The following is a 16,503-nucleotide window of genomic DNA, read 5'->3' as shown; positions in this document are numbered from 1 at the left end:
CAAGCAGACCATCTGCTTCCCCAGGGATCCTGACTGAGCCCCGCAACACCGCGGCCAGCCCAGAGGAAAGGGGCCATCCCGCAGCACCCCCAGCTAAGGCAGCACCTCTTCCACAGCACCCGCCATCCGTCCGTGTACGACATCGCTTTCACCAGGCAGTTCCATGTTTTGATAACTGAGGAACGTCAACCAAGCTTCATCCCACACAGAAAAAGAAATAAGGAGCCATTTCAGTAACCGGGCTTTATAAATGATTTTCAACAAAGGTTTTTCTGAACATGAGCTACAAATTACTCCTTCGTTCATCTTCTCTCTACTACTCACTGGGAATAAATGGCAGGTTAGGGTCTCCTGTTCCGTTCTTGCCTTGTTCCTCTGCTGCATGCACTGTATCTTCTCATTTCAGTCTCCAATGTGTGAGAGGGACACTGCCACACTTCCCAGACATCTGTCATTGACAGCATGAGCAGAAACCAAATGGGTGTGTCTGAAACTCCAGCACGGCACTGGAATTGACACATTGCTGACAGGAGGTTTTCATTACTAAACCACCCCTCCCCCAAGCCATGGAACACCACCCCCACCCCACCCCCAACACATAGGAGAAACACCAGTGGGGGTGAACCCAAAGAAAATCTTTTCTTGACAAAACTGATGTCAAAGCTTGTTTTGACCAGAGGATTTTGTCTTCCATGTTCATGACTACCTTATTCAGGTAGCCACCACTGCTGCTCTTTGACCGAATCCAAAATCCTTCCTAAAAACCAAGATTTGAAGGTTTCTTCATATGTGGGAAACCCAGAAACAAGGAGCCACTTTAGCAATGTAACAAGTCCATCTTCCCTGACCTCCTGTCCATCTTCCCTCACCCACATACAAACAAGCAAAGGCAGTGGAGGGGAACTCCATGGGACTGGATGGTCTCCACCTGGAGAACTTGCGGTCCGAGCATCCCACCACAGAGCAGTAAGCATGAGGACAAGCTACTCCTCACAGATAACAAACAGCACATACCCTGCAGATGGCTGATGACACTGTCCCACAATGGAGACAGTCCACCCCAACAGGAAATCACTGCCAGGGCCACTTCCACCACTGCTATCTGTCTGAGGCAATGCAGTGTGACGAAAACAGGAAGGCAAAAGCAGCCAGTTTGAGAAATAAACAAATACTGCATCGAGCTCTCTCTTTCTCCAAAAGTAACCTGGGAGCAGGCCCTGCCTCCCACCCATGGAGAAGAGGAAGATTCAGTTCTCAGCAGAGGACTCTAAGGCCAAGCAGAATACAATTGAGCAACTCCACTCAGCAGTTTCCAAATGTCTGCTCTACTTTGAAAGTGCTCAAGTCATCTTTGGGTTGCCACGACTTCGCAGGCATACTGGCATTAGTTAGCACACACACAGAGGTTAAGCGATTGTTCATCCTCCAGGAAAATCAATACAGGGATCGTTACTGCTTTGAAGTCACAGGCTCCCTGGCCTGCTCCCCTTTCATCAGACCACCTCTGCCATACAGATGAACGCAATCCCAGCAGAGACCCATCCTTCATCCCAAATGTCTCCTCATTTCCCAAATGGCTTCTCAAATTTGGGCATGATGAAGTCTTTCATACCGAAGTCAGCCAAGAGAAGCAACCACTCAGGGGTTTTCCGCTTCTGTTTGCCTTCAACTGCAACAAGGGCAGGATTAATTATCCGTTCCACCTCTGTTACACCTACCACCCCCACATCACTTATCAAAGCCATCTGCCCAGCAAAGGATACACAATGTCCTGATGTTTCACACAAGTGCTCCTCTGTCCCAGGAGGCGCTCCAGCAATGTCTGAATGGTTCCTGACTGCAGTGGCTCCACCTGGAAATGACTGCTCTGAATCTGAACAGTCAGAAGAAAGAATGAGTTCCAGGCCAACAGGGAACTGTTGGGCTTGTTCCTTCGTACCTCCCTCCCTCATCTCCACACAGAGCAATGAGACCTTCAAACTTTGCTCTGGGGGGAATCAAGGGGCGGCCCAATATGACGATACAGTTTAGGCAGCTGCTGGCATCACTCTTTTTCCAATCTCACCATACATCCCTCAAGGCAGTCGGCCAAGCTAACAGCTGCAGGATTCTTCTTCATCTTACTATAACCTCCTCAAAGGAAGTTTATGGCTCCCCATCAAAGGCTAAAACAATTCCCCAGGGATTCCCTTCTCATTTTCCAAGGCAGTCAACCACTCTTACCTGACAAAGGAAGAGGTGAAGAGCATGAGATGTTGCCTCAGGCAGCTCTGCTAGGTTGGCTTCTACTGCCTCCTGGAGAATCTGCCTAATTTCCTTTTGAGAAATAATATTGCTGCTCTGATATCTCAGAAACTTGAACAAAAGAAAAAAATAGAGGTATTAAACAGTGAAAGACCCACAGACTCCAACAGTGACTCACCTCCTGGAAAGACCTCTTCTGTGTAATGGCATGCTGCAGCACCTTAAACACAGGCCTGATTTTTGTATCACTTATAAAAGAATCAGTGTAAATATCCCTGTTGACAGTGCTCTGATTTATAAGCAGACTTATTTTGGTTTAGGTCGGGAAGGAAATTAAATGAACCAGGTAACCTTTAAAATGTGAAATAACAAGGATTCACAGACCAATCATGTATTTGGAGGCATAAGCTTCACATTAATAACCCCTTCCTTTCATCCACTGCCGTGAGGGCTTTATCTTCAGTATTTCTGCAGCGTAGGACCACATTCTTTCTTGCAGGCCCCAGGTACAGCAGGGCAGTAGACTGCGGTAACTCCCTGCCCTGGAAAGTCAGGTCAAAGATGAGGAGACAAGCTGTGATGCCAAGCAGAGCTCTACTCTCCCTGACTGGAAACAGCAATTGCATGCGCTCTGTAGGTTTCCCCTCTTGTCCCCAGGGGTCCTAGATGATATAAATAAATGCTACAAACACCAGAAGAACAGGACGTGCTCACTAACGCCGGTGAGTTTCTGCAGTGTGCGGAAGGGAAGTTCACTTGAAAGTATCATTATTATGGGGCACGAATATATTGATAGACAAAGCCACAGCAGTATCTGAGATTGTGTGTGCGTAGGTGGTGAGTTCCAGTAAGCGACCGACATGCACTGTATGGACATACTGGAAAAAAATGGAGAACACTCTGCCCTTCCCCTGCTTACCAAAGTGATCAGCCTGAGAACTTCTGGCTGCAGAAAGGACTTCTGGCTCCCATTGAGTAGCGTGAAGAGCAGGAATCGGTGCCAGGGCTGTGAAGCAACATGTAGAGCTGGGAGAGAGGAAAAGTCAATCAAAGACAGTTTTAAAATCAGCGAAGTGTCAGGCTGGACCTGGGTAAGAACAGTCTTCAGTACTGACCCCAAGTTTTCTCTTCTAGACCCCATGCTGTGAAACACTAAAGGGATATTCTGCTCTGTTCTGACTTGCTTTTTGATCTGTCACTCTTTGGGCAAGAGTTTAGTCATGAGGACAAAAGCTTAATAGCTTTTTAAAGCAGAAAATACATTTTGTCCATCTTTGTGCTGGTACAGGAAGAGAAACCTTCTCCTGGGGTGCATGTCATAAAATAGTAAGAGGATATCTTTAGCCCAGGGTTTTAAAAATAATACCCTCTGGTTTCAATATGAGGACAAATTCCCTGACCATGGGTTTTATTTAGCTGCAGAATACTCTTTGGGGAATGAAGAAAGACCTATAACATTAGCTTCGCAAACCAAGCCTGGATCTGCATCAGAGAGTGTACTACAGGGACGAGAGAGGCTCATGTCAGCAATGCAAACAATATGTTCTGAATAAGGTGCATATATGATAAACAGAGGTAAGACTCAAGGACACCGTCTGTGACAGCGTGAAGTCTCTCACTCAATGCTGAAGTTAAGTGTTATTACCTTGTACTTATTGCAGGTTAGGATGTATTTATTGCATGGGATGGACAATTACAACAGGTCTGCTGATGTAAGTTGTTACACCATGGCAACTCACATCTGAGTCATGGGACTCAGAAAGTTCCCCCTTCCACTGGCAGCCATGTAACCTTCCTATTGCCACTACAAGAAACTTTTCTATGCGAAACCACCACTGAAAAATCACGTAAGATGTTTGGGGTTATCTTTTAGCTGGTGGAAATGAGAAGATACCAGCACTGTGCACTGTCCTGGTTTGGGGTGGAGCAAAGCCAACTTTCTGTTCAGTGAGAGAGGTTCTTGCTTATGCTTGTTGCTGTGGCAACCAGGGTCAACTGACTTGGTTGTTTACGATGTGGAGGGGTTGCACCTGTGGGGAGGAGTGTACAGATTGGGTGACCCAAACTGACCAATAGGGTATTCCATCCCATCTGCCATGCTCAATAGAAAAGGCTTCTTTTCCAACAGCTAGGTTTCTTCAATGGCTCTCCTTCTTCAATGACTGATGTCTGAGGAGGACCCTGTCAGTTTGTCTACCTTTGATCCCTCTCTGTTGGTTCCTGAATCAAGATCCAGAATCCAGTTCACATTCGTCACTGAGTCCAGTCTGGAACTTCCCCAGTGCCTGTCAGAGACATCTCCCTGGGATCTTGATACGGTTTTGTATATATTTGCATATATTGTATCTATTCATTATTTCCTTTTTTATTTTATTATTGATGTTTCATTAGTTTAGTTTTTTGTAAACTCATAAATCTCTTTATCTCTCTTCTTCCTCTCCTTGGAGTGAGAGACGGGGAAGAGCACCTGTTGTCATTGGCCAACCACTATACGCACTGAGCCTGCTTTACACATCTGGAAAAATCTCTGGACCAAGAGAGGGTTCTAGAAAGCTTCAAATGAGGCAACTCCTAGAGGCAGAGTCCAGGCCACACTCTTTGCAGTGTTCTCACATCTTTCACTCAGACATAGCTACGGCTATCATTCTGCCTGGAACAAGGAGACTCCTGTTATTGTTGTTGTGAACTTGTGCACCACAGTAAGAATTTAGGCAGGCAAAGTGACAGGTTCAGCTGTTGCTGAAGCAGCATTTCATTAGCATAATCCCAAATCAGCAGAACCTCCCCATAACATGAACATGCCATTTTTTTTTACTTTTTTTTTTTTTAAACCCAGCCTTTTAATAGCCTCCCTTCAGCTACTGGCTGTCATTCATCTGCAGTATTACATCTTCATTCAATCACTTCCTCTCTCCCACCAGTGTCCCTTTTGTCTGCTGTTCATTCACTCCGTCCCCTTCTCTCTTGGTGTTTAAATGACTGAATTGAACAGGTCAGGGGCACAGAGAACTTTTGTCTGCTTTAAGATCACAGCCAGCACCTGGACTTTGTGGCAGGAGGCTGACAATAAGCAGAAAGGTCTATTATTCCCTCCAACTGTACAATGCTGGCATATTATGTTATATTGCTAACATGGTATACATTAGGACTGACATGGACTCCAGAAACCAGGGTCTGCATTTGCCCCTGGAAATCTAGAATTTCCAGCTTCCATTCCCTAAGGCTACCTAGTACACTGTTCTCCCTTCCCCTCCCTCAGGGCCAAACTGCGACCAACGCTGTCTGTGTGGAAGACACATCATATTCAGATCATCCCTCCCCTATACTTGTGGTCTAAAGATTTGCTACAGTTTGCCTGGAAGTGAAAGGCTATTCCTATATGCCTTCATTCCTAAACCTTTCACTCTTACCATATCAGGCGTTGGGCAATGACTTTTTTCCTTCTGGAAAGCATCTTGGTGTGCAGAGCAAAAGTGAGGCCTCATGTCTGCAGGGGAGCCGGACACTGTGGTTTCATCCCACAAAGCACATGATTAAGTTTAGGCATACAAATAATTTTTCTCATTGGGCATAAACTCGTTAAACATCTGCTCCAGGACATTACTGGATGGACATCAAAGAGCTCAAAATCACTGCAGGAGGGAAACCCAGGAGAAAAAAGGGCAGGAAGACTTTACCAACATCCTGGTTCTTCACATATAGGTATTCCACTAAGGTTTCCAGGCAGGCAACTACCGATTGAGAGAGCAGCAAGTCTTTCTGGAATACCAAGAGGGGAGAAAAAAAAAGAAGAAAGGGGAAAAAAAAAATCAACAGCTATTGCAGGAGGAAAATTCATAAAGTGGCAGGATCTGAAGAGCATGCAGCACAGGAAAATAACACCCTTCATCTCCTTCACGGGATGCAACATGCTGCAAATTACCTGTCACATCAAGAAGCCAGACAAAGGCACGACTACTCATTCTGAAATTAAAAAAAAAATTAAGTAACAGCCTCTAAAGAATAAGATAGGAACCCAACATTGCTTGAGAGAGTTAAATGTAAACCGATGTACTATACCCTGGAGCCCAATATCATTTCAGCAAGTTAAATGTACACTGATGTACCACCCCCCAAAAGCACCTTGCCAGAGGTGTGGGGAAGGGACTTTTCCCACCTATGTCTCTATGGGTGTGGCATCCCTGCAGAGCAGGAGATGTGAAAACAGAGATTAGTACACAGAATTTCAGCTATCCATTTCAGCAGCAGGGAGTACCGCATAGCTTGATTTACCTTCTTTCTCACTGCGCCATGCTGCAGCAAGAGCACTTTCCCTCCTCCTCATCACATGTCTGTAAGGGGTGGAAAATGCAGGCAGAAGATAAAAAAAAGACAACCCCTTAGGTTCTGCAACAGGGTGATTTCTCCTCAGATTAGTGTACCTGCTTGAAGCCCAACGCTAGTGTTGTTCCAAAAGTCATATTTTATATACCTGCAACTGGACGTGCACCAAAAGGTTCTGTAGACTGACAACAAGCGAGAAGACCTGCTGCATGGCAAGGGGGTGCAAGGCAGCATCCTGCAGTGATGATGGCTGTGGTTGCATAGCACCTTGGGCTGTGTTTTGGCCAACGGTCACCAGCAGAGAGGAGGAGAAGTTCTGTCGCAGGACAGCTCTCAGGAACTGCATGATGCTCACTAGAGAGGGAGCTGCTTATTAGTGCGTGTCAGTGTTTTCCTCTCCCCTGCCCTGTGTTGGTGCCTGTGCAATAGCATAGGAGACGTGAGGAAAGAAAATTTGGGTTTAAGGGCCCACCAGAGTTGCCCAGCAGCTGCTGACACCTGCAGGCAGGAATGGCAACATGAGTTCCCTTCTTAGTCTCCTCTCTGTGAGGTACTATCACAGTTCATGCTCAGTTCCAGATGTCACTACCAACCTCCAAGGAAGATTTGTCCAAACACAGCAGAACTTCAGACAGTTCCCTTTTGCCCATTTGCACTGCCAGTTACATACTCCCAAAGCCATATGGACCAAATCTTCCAGATTCCCACTAGCACCAGCACCATCCCATCCCATCCCATAGTCACCAATTCTCCCTTGTTGCCTGTAACGTGGTACTAGCAGCTGCGTTCAGTCACATCCCTGTAACACATGCAAAATACCTAACAGCAGGATTGGCTTCTTCTTCCTGAAGATGACTGCATTCAAGACTTCTGTCAGGTCTAGAGAGAGTGTCTGGTGAACCTAGAGGAGAATTAAACATAGGAGAATAAATGATGCTGGTTTGGACCAGGTAAAATGCTTCCTTACATACCTTCAGTCCTTAGACACTACCCCATGACGACCATTTTAAAACAAGGGAACAGCAACAGGGTTTAGGAGTCTGACCCAAAAAGGAGAGTCACATCATTGGGCCCTCAAGTTTCACTCATCACCAGTTGCCAGCCTCACACAGCTTCCAAACCACAGTGCAATTTGTTTGCCTGTCTCGCTCTCACAGCTCCCTGCAGGCCTTCTGGCACATGGCTGGCAGACTGCTGAGCACATGAGATAGGAGGAACAGCCATCACCAGGCATGGCTGTACCTTAGCCACACAGTCAGGCAGCTTCAGCAACACTGAGCAGCAGAAAGCAGCAAAAGAAGTGAGTCTTCCTCTTAGCCCCTCTCCTTCTCCCAGAGCAGAAGGTTAGAAACACTGAAGCTTAGAAATGCTGAAGCATCCTTGAACCACTTCCATTTGCCACCTGCATCTGTAGCTTCTTCTCAACACCGGTGCAAGAAGGATTCTGGATTGCAGGTCATAGCACATCAAGTCAGTAAGGTATTGATGAAACCAAACAACAGGCTTGTAAGCCACTAAATGATTGCACTTCAAGGATCAATATGAACTGAGAGAGTCAATCCCAGAAGATGAAACTCAAGACTAGCCACTAGAACTAAGTCCCTTTTGGGACTGGCACAACACTGACCACCCAGACTCAGCTGTGACTTGGAAACTGAGAAGGTAAATTGTGCTCAGCCATTAATAGAGTAGAGGCAGGGAGGTCCTGCTATGCATTCACACAGCTGACAGTCCATACAAGTCCCATGCTGTAACACCCAGGCAGAGGCAGCACACCTGTGAAGTAACAGGTACAGACTTGGTCTGGTTTGGCCTTTTGGAAGTCTTCCCTCAGCATTAGAGAACCAACCCTTGCCTCTCTGTGCAGATGCACGCATGTCCTTAATGTGATTTTATCATTCATGACTCCCAAAGAACATATTCTGCTGGGCAGAGCTCGCAACTCATGGCATGCTGTTTAACTCCATATCAAGTGAGGGAGAAAGGCCTAGGTAGATACTTCAAAAGGAAATGTTATCCCCTTGTGTTGGCATTAGAAAATGCCTCCCTCAAAGTTGTAATTCCATTATCAGCTGACAACTCCAGCTTAACTCTCTTGTCGGACTGCAAAGCATCAAATAAAATGACAGCTGTCCACATTCATATAAGCTTGCTAATACTGAGCACTCGCTACCAATAGGTTTGGATTGTGACTGTTCCACTATTGATCATCTTGGTACCAAAAAAGCACTTCACAACATGGAAGTTGTGTCTCCCATTCCTAACCTTCAAATGTATTTTGCTCTGTCCTGAAGAGGAAAGTGATTTGGATCAGGAGGGCTGAGTATGCACTTTTTCCCCTAGGATTTCTGCCCCTCCATAACTCTCCAATGATTTGTGTCTCGGCCTTCCACAACATGCCAGCTTCCAGTCCTGCTGGAGAAGGCCAGCAAGGAATAACTTGTCAACTATAACAAAAGAGCAACCAAGGCAAGTAGATTCCAGGCCAAAGCAAATCACTTTCCTCTGCTAATGAAGATTTTTTTTATTTTTATTTTGTTAAGGTTTAGCTATTCCCTGTATCTGAACACTAGAGTGGTTCTAACCTCAGTATTGTAGCGATGCTGATAAAGTAAGAGGGACGCAACCAACAGCCATCCAGAGCACAGCAAGGCATCTTCAGATGACAGGTAAGCAGGTTCAGAGGGAGGGGACCGCATCCAGGTGCACTCTAAAACCTTCTGCAGGAGCTCTAGCAAGGGCACATTGGAGAGCAGCACAGCCACTGCTGTGTGGGAGAAACATAATCAGAGAGGCTAATGGGATGGCACAGCTTAAACCAGCTTGACAAGCAGAAGAGATGTGCAGAGCACGCCCCTGCTGCAGTGAGGCAGCCCCAGCTGCCACGGCTCATCAGAGCAAGGCTGTCCGGCTACACTGGTATTCATCTCTCGCAGAACAAGCGACCACTCGGCCAGCTAATAAAATGACCAGCCTTCAGCTAACACAGCTGGAAGGTTGGTTAGAGCTGTTCTCTATTATTGTTTAATTTTTTGAACCATGGCAATACCAGGACATTTCAAACAAGGCACCAAATCTCCACTGCTGTGTTTTATGAACAAGAAAACTACAGTGATTCTGCCTCAGCAGCCAATTCCTGAATCATCAGAAGGCAGTAAAACCAAACCAAAACAAACCCCTCAACCTAAAAAACCTCATCCCAAATACAAAATGGTCTTTGTTAACTGTACTGCTGTGTCTGGAAGGGGAAAAATCCACCTTACCTACTGAGACAGTTAGAACACAGCCTCTGATGGCCAAGCTACAGCCTCGCCAAGATTAACTTAGCAATCAATACAATCTTGCCTCACCTCTCTGTTGACTACAAGGTGTTGTCTGATGAAGGCTGCAGTACAGAAAATTCAAGGAAGGCTGCAGGAGGTCAGTGTCCCTCGGCTTGCATTTCCCACAGAGATTACCGACTGGAAACAAAAGAACCAGCATAACACAGACACCAACATAACAGAGCACCTCAGCACAAGAAAGAAGTCAGTCAGTAGGGAGAGAATTCAGACAAGAGCGACACAACCTGAAGTGAAAATAAACAGAGCGTGGTACAGACAAAGGAAGAGGCATCTGCCTTAGAGTATTTGCTTTAGACCAAACAGTGCAGTGGAGGATGATAACGGGGAGGAAGGAATAGAAAAGGGTATGTGCACATATAACATTGGGCAGTAATGAATCCAAGAACAACAGACTGTAAGTTACCTGTTTCCACAGAGTGAGTTTGATCCTAATCCTAGGTCAACCATAAACAGCCATGTGCCTGTCTCACACGGTGACCAGACTGGGGAATGGCATGGAGAGCTCTGCTCCTCCATTCTCACCAACTATGCTCACACTAGGAATAAATGTGCCATGTTTGTTGTAAGCACCAAACACTTAGCAACAACATTTAGCAAGAGTTTGGAAGGGAAATCCAGGACTGCAGGGCTCAGCAAAACTGTCATAGGAGATCTTTTGAAGAGCTTAAAGTCTGAGTAAGCAATTCTCAGAAAACACACATCAACACGCCTCCCCACACGCCTTCCATCTACAAGCTGGTTTCACATAGGCCTCATCAGAGGAGAGTGCCTTGCACACCCACCCCTGAAGAACATAGCCTGGGGAGCCAAGCAGGGAATGAAGGGGCTGGCTGGGGCAGGGTTGTTTTGAAAAACACAGAGCAGAAAGCACGAGCAGAAGGAGCTTGTGACTCCTCGGAGCAGCTGAGCTGTGCTCTGAAATCACAGCAGCTAAAAAGGGCTGGTATAAAGAGGACATGCTTCTTCCACACCCCCCATTCCCTTGGGCTAATGAATGTCTGAGAAAAACCACTTCTTTACCAGGGCAACACAGGCAGCCCTGAGACATGGAATATTTCAAATTGAAGGAGATAGTCCTTCAAAGTCTGCTGGAAAGATCAATTTGTCAGAGCAAGGAAGAGATGAGAGGATGGATCAGCTGAACTTCCCTCTAGTATCTATTCTTTTTTTACAGCCTGCATGAACCTCCAATACCCAAGAAGGGAGAAGTCACCAAGTAAGGATAACCAGACAAGACAGCAGGTCACAGTATGGTAAGCAAACAAACACAGCCCACTCTTCTATGTCACTGGGGTGGATTGGGCAAGTCCTGCAGCTGGTTGGGACCCATGTATTCTGGACTCCTACTCCAGGGAGAACCCGGGTTTGCTAGGCTGCTGGTCCTTGATGGCTGGTTCACAGGACATCACTGTGGCCTGAACCCCACATGAGTATATTAAGCAAGTGTGAACAGGGAGGGATGTTTCAGAAAGCACAACAGCAATACTGTCATGTGCCAAGTCAACAACAGGCACAGACCCCAAAATCATTTCATGGCCAGGAGAATACTTTGGCCACTTTGTGAGGTTTCAGACAACAAACGTATTGTAAAAGCAGGAGGCAGAGAAACTGGATTTTGTTGACTGAACCGGTAATTAGGGCTCTTTACAATGCTCTAGCTATGAAAGTATCTCAAAGCAACCGTAACTGTAATGCAAGGTACACCTTCTCTCAAAGGACAAAGAGACAGCCCCTAATCATCTTATGGAACAATTAACAAACACAGATCAAAGCTCCCTGGGAGAAGATGGATGCACAGACTCACCCTGGTGAAGCAGCTTGAAGTCTGTGCTGTCCAGCTCCCTCACACCCTTGCTCCGCAGCTGCACCAGGAAAAGGAGGCTCAGCAAAACAGGCAGGTTCCTGTTAGCTGAAGAAAGGCACAGACAGCTTAGCTTTTCAGTGAACTCTAAGCTGTTGTACCTTAAAGCGTGCCAAGAATTGTTAACTTTCCAGCTCAAGAATGAGTGTGGGTTAGGGCAGGAAATACTCCTCCTTTACAAACACACACATATACATGCTCCCAACTTAATTCTCATCTCTACAGTCCCCTCTGAATCAGGCCCCTTTTCTGCCACTGTGGGTTGGCCTGAATTACACGCTGGATCCTGCTAACATCATTCTAGGAACAAGTAGAAAAAAGGCAGGGGGGAAAGGAGGCCAGGGTCTTTTACACACTTAGTGAACCATGTAAGGGGCATGGTTGCCGCACATTCAAATTGACACCTTTAATAAGCTAGAAGTCACTATCCCTTTGCAGACTGCCCTCTTCCCATCTACTTGACCGTAACGTCAAGTAGATTGTAGCCCATGCTTTGACAGCAGCCCAGCACCTCAGAGCACCTGGCTGCATGGCATTTGTTCTTCAGCATGTTGTGAGGCCAGAAAATGATGTCTGTCCCGCCCCGCAGGGCAGAGCAGAGACAGTAGAGGTGAGAGCCCCACATGGCAGGTCTGTACACGAGGAGAGTGGAGCTGGTCAGACCACCAAGTCCCCAGGGTAACCCTCTCCCTAGTATATTCACTCTACTGCAGCACTGTAAACAGTGCTTTGCATTGTATATAGCCATGCCTACAGCAAGCAACTATCATCTCCAGAAAATGTCTTTACAAAGGCTCAGGAGTTTTCAGTTTTGAGGAGGAAACATTTACGGGTGTCTTTAACGTTAACATATTCTTGATGGAGTCCCACCGTTGGGCCTTCTTGTTGTGTAAGAGCAGGCTACTGTTTAACCAGGAATGAAGATCCCCTGGATTTATCTGCCCCAGGCCTCACAGATAGCTGCCTATGTGCTGTGAGACAAAGAAGTCATGTCTCCAGAGTACATCTGGTGTTTAACTTTCTGGATGGGGCTGCCAGTACTCAGCTAACAAGTTCAAGACACAGTATGAAGAGGAACTGGGGATACTAGACAGAGCAGAAGGGCTCTAATCTTGCAAAAGCCACTCTAGCCCAGTGTCCTGTCTCCATCACCAGCAGTTTGAAGGAACAGGTCTGACTCCTGCAACAGGAAATGGACAATCTACCTCCCCACAGCCCCTGGCACCACTAGATCAGTGACAGAGGGACACCACAACTCCAAATGTGCACAATTCCAAACAATATCAGATCTGGCAGATGCCAAGATTGCCTTCTTTATCCATAACTTTGTAGCCTCATGCTCTATGATGCTCTTGCTTTCAAGCCCCCTCTTCTCCAGCCTACTGATTTTGCTGGAGGTAAGGCAAAACCACTTTCCGTATTGTTGATTCCATCCCAACTGCTGCACAGCAAAACACTCCAAACAGATCAAGGCTGTTACAAGTGTCAGCAGCCCCCTCTGGAACAACCAAAAGCTGTGCTGGGTCCCTATCCCAGGGGAGCCAAGGACATCCTAGCACTGCTTCCTTTTTCAGTTCAAGCTCACAGACTGCTTTGCACAGCACCATTCGTGATGAGACAACAGTCCCGTCTCTGCAGCCAGGGCTAGTAAGGAAAACAGAAGGATTTCCCCTAGTGACAATCCTGCTAAATCTTTGAGAGATTTAATAGAATTATGAGACCTGGTGATACCATAGCTCCTGTTTGGAGATCAATGAATCATGAATGATTCAAACAATTTCTGATCCCAGTCCCTGTGCCCTGGGAACCGAGTGTACTCAGGCACACCAAGCTGTTTGTTTTGCACAGAAAAGAGGCAAAAAGGAGGATGTCTTTCAGTCACCAGTTGAGCCCCTGTTCAAGCTGGGAGATTTACCAGCACAGCTGTCCACTTGAACACTTACCACAGTATAAGAAAATCTTGCCTTTGTTTAACAGTCACAGTTTGAAGCCAGAACAACCTACATCGGAAATAGACTCTCTCACTTCAAAACAAGAATCGATGGAGAAGGAAACTAAATCAGCACAGTTCTGTCCACAGATTTCCTCATGCAGATAAGTATTGAAGCTACACTAGCAGTTCAAAAACACTTTACCTCAAACTGCATCCCTTCAGCCATCTACCCTGCTAGTTGATCTTACAGGAAGACCAAGTCACAGAAGGGAGTCACCTTGCAAGGAGGCTGAGCTGCTCTCTACCAGCAGCTGCTGCAGAATCTGTAGGAACTGACTCCGAAGGAGGTCACAAACAAGGACATCCTCATTTTTTTCCAGGAAGGTCCTTAGAGTCATCAACACCTTCCAAGCCACCTCCACAGAGCTTGAGCAGACCAGGTCCTGTGAGGGAAGAAGCACACACATTACCTTTCTGCCATGATTAGGCAGAAGTCACTGCTATTTAATACCATTATGCTAATCTAGTGCCTTGGGAAACAGCCTAATAAAGCACCATTCAGATTAAGTATGTCCTGATTAAATAGATAACTGAATAAAGCAGACAGACTCTCCTCTGATAGGCACCTCTGAGTAATATCCCGTTTAAAGAATGCATTTGGCTATGCAACTTCTGTCCAGCACACAAGTGTAGGAGTAGCACACATTTAATGTCAAGGTTTTAGTGAAGTGAGATCCTAAAGCTAGGGCCCTGTTTCCAAGAGCACTCTGGCACTTCTGCTCTCCTTGTTGTTTTGAAAAATCAGGTTGCATATTAAAGATGTGTACCTAAATTCAAGCTTATGAGTCAGTCCATAGTTACTCATTTTCCAAAGGCTGGCAGCCTTGTATCTGCAGTAGCAAATAACAGCTAAACTGCATGAAACGTACACAAACCAGACAAGCAATCACTCAGTCACAGAAAATGGAAGAGTCGTGTACACAGCATTCAGCCACCGAGCCTGCTTCTTGGCTACAGAGCTCCGTCTGGAGCCTCTGAGCTGAATTCCACAGCTAGTAGCCTTAATTTGGGCATACTTTTGTTGTTAGGGTGTTTAACATAAAATTCACCTGCACAGATGCAGTTCCACAAAGATCGGGCAGAAAACACCTGGTGGCGCTGACATAATATGATCCTCTTAACATGTATTACGTCAGCACTACCTTCCCTGTCCTCCCCCAGTAGTTCTGGCTACTGCACTGCAAATGGTACAGCTCAAGGAGGTAAACAGAAAACTGGTCTCAGCAACCAAGCCTAGAGCCTGCCAGGAGAGCCTACTGCCTTTTCCCACTGCCTTTCCCTATCACACAGTAGTTATGCAGACTGGGATGATGGAGAGGAAATAGCTGTGGGACCCTGTACCCAAGAAAAGCAGTTAAGGTAAGAACAGACTGCCTGTGCCAGAAAAACCTCTCTACTTCTACGCCTGATTCCTGCCCATATCTGAGACCTTCAGGAATAAGGGACAGGGAGCTGTCTGCACAATCAGCTTTGCTGACATAGATCTGCTCCATATGACATTCAGGAATGTAATCTAACGTCAGTCAGCTTATCTCCATTCTCTGAGAGAGCAGCTGAGATCTGGAGCATGGAGAAGACAAGTAGGACAGTGTGTAATCATGACCACATTCACCCCCAGGTGAACACACACAGCACAAAATGGCACTAACCAAGGGCCACAGCCTTCCTGGTCCTGGTAAATGGATCACTGTGTTAACACCTTCCTTCCTACTCAGGAGCTCAAGGTCTCAGATGAAGCCACTAACCATCTGTTCTATCTAATCTAGACAATTATTAAAAGCAGATCAGCAAATAAATCATCCTTGGAAGGACATTCATTTTTGTTTCACTGTACCATGCAGAGGCCTTTCCATTTTACTAGTGCATTCTCAGGCTGAGGTTATTCACCTCATAAGTTTTGTTTACATCTGACAGTATATTTATCCTAGGACATTGCACTGTTTTATTAGCCCATCTAAATTCAGATTGATTATGCTCTTGCCCAACTGAAAGGTGAATTGTCAAAGCCTGTGATTTATTACAACTCTAAAGACCAGGACAGAGCTAAATTAATTTATTTCTGCAAGAGTACATGGCAAGACAGAAAAGGCAAAGCAGGAATGCTGTACCATTCAGGGAAGGAGCCACTGTTTCTCTTTTCCTTATTGATAGATCTGTGATGTATACATCTGCTTTAGTTTATGGAGTGATAGGTTCCAGAACTACTGCCAAAGGTAACAGCATAGACAAGTCTCATGGGACATTTCTCCTCCTTAATTTGTACTGATATGTCATCTCATTGATCACTTTTACTAATGCTCTGCAATGGATGGATCAGATGCCTGGATGTTGCTACCTACTCCGCAATATCAACCTAACTGTGAAAGAACTGCCCTATGCGAGACCCCCCCTGTCAGTCACTTCAGTAATCTGCGATATTAAAATTTACTTCATAGCCTATTAGATCAGAACAAATACATGCCAGTCTGCAATGCCCCATGACTGCCCACTCAGAATCAAACCTTGCTTCTTCACTGTCTGCTGACATGGGTTTCTATTCTCAATGACAGAGTTTTAATTTCTCTAACAGGCTGGAGAAGAAACATCACAGCTCTTAGTTTTTGCCTTTACAAGCAAATCTCATGTTCTTGTGTGGAAATGTTAGCAAGCATTTACTACGTGACCAGCTGAATAGTCGTGGGAAAAGTGACCACTTATGGGGAGGGGGGACAGGGCAGCTGGGAGAGGTGGAAGTGAGA

At 46.0% G+C, this 16,503-nt stretch overlaps 1 protein-coding gene across 1 annotated transcript in view; it reads right to left on the bottom strand.

Annotated features, from left to right (window-relative positions):
• Positions 1-402: 402 nt before the first annotated feature.
• Positions 403-16,503, bottom strand: part of MEI1 (meiotic double-stranded break formation protein 1) — a 38,806-nt gene continuing 22,705 nt past the window's right edge. The window contains exons 21-31 of the mRNA XM_074168560.1: positions 13,983-14,148; positions 11,716-11,820; positions 9,918-10,028; positions 9,153-9,334; positions 7,387-7,468; positions 6,716-6,921; positions 5,922-6,003; positions 3,164-3,270; positions 2,224-2,355; positions 1,764-1,873; positions 403-448 (exon numbers count right to left, since the gene is read on the bottom strand). Coding sequence (XP_074024661.1) covers positions 403-448; positions 1,764-1,873; positions 2,224-2,355; positions 3,164-3,270; positions 5,922-6,003; positions 6,716-6,921; positions 7,387-7,468; positions 9,153-9,334; positions 9,918-10,028; positions 11,716-11,820; positions 13,983-14,148 — 1,329 coding nt within the window. The remainder of the gene's footprint in view (positions 449-1,763; positions 1,874-2,223; positions 2,356-3,163; positions 3,271-5,921; positions 6,004-6,715; positions 6,922-7,386; positions 7,469-9,152; positions 9,335-9,917; positions 10,029-11,715; positions 11,821-13,982; positions 14,149-16,503) is intronic.

Source organism: Numenius arquata, chromosome 2 (assembly GCF_964106895.1).
Source record: "Numenius arquata chromosome 2, bNumArq3.hap1.1, whole genome shotgun sequence".
NCBI lineage: Eukaryota > Metazoa > Chordata > Aves > Charadriiformes > Scolopacidae > Numenius > Numenius arquata.
This window is presented reverse-complemented; position numbering and strand designations above follow the sequence as displayed.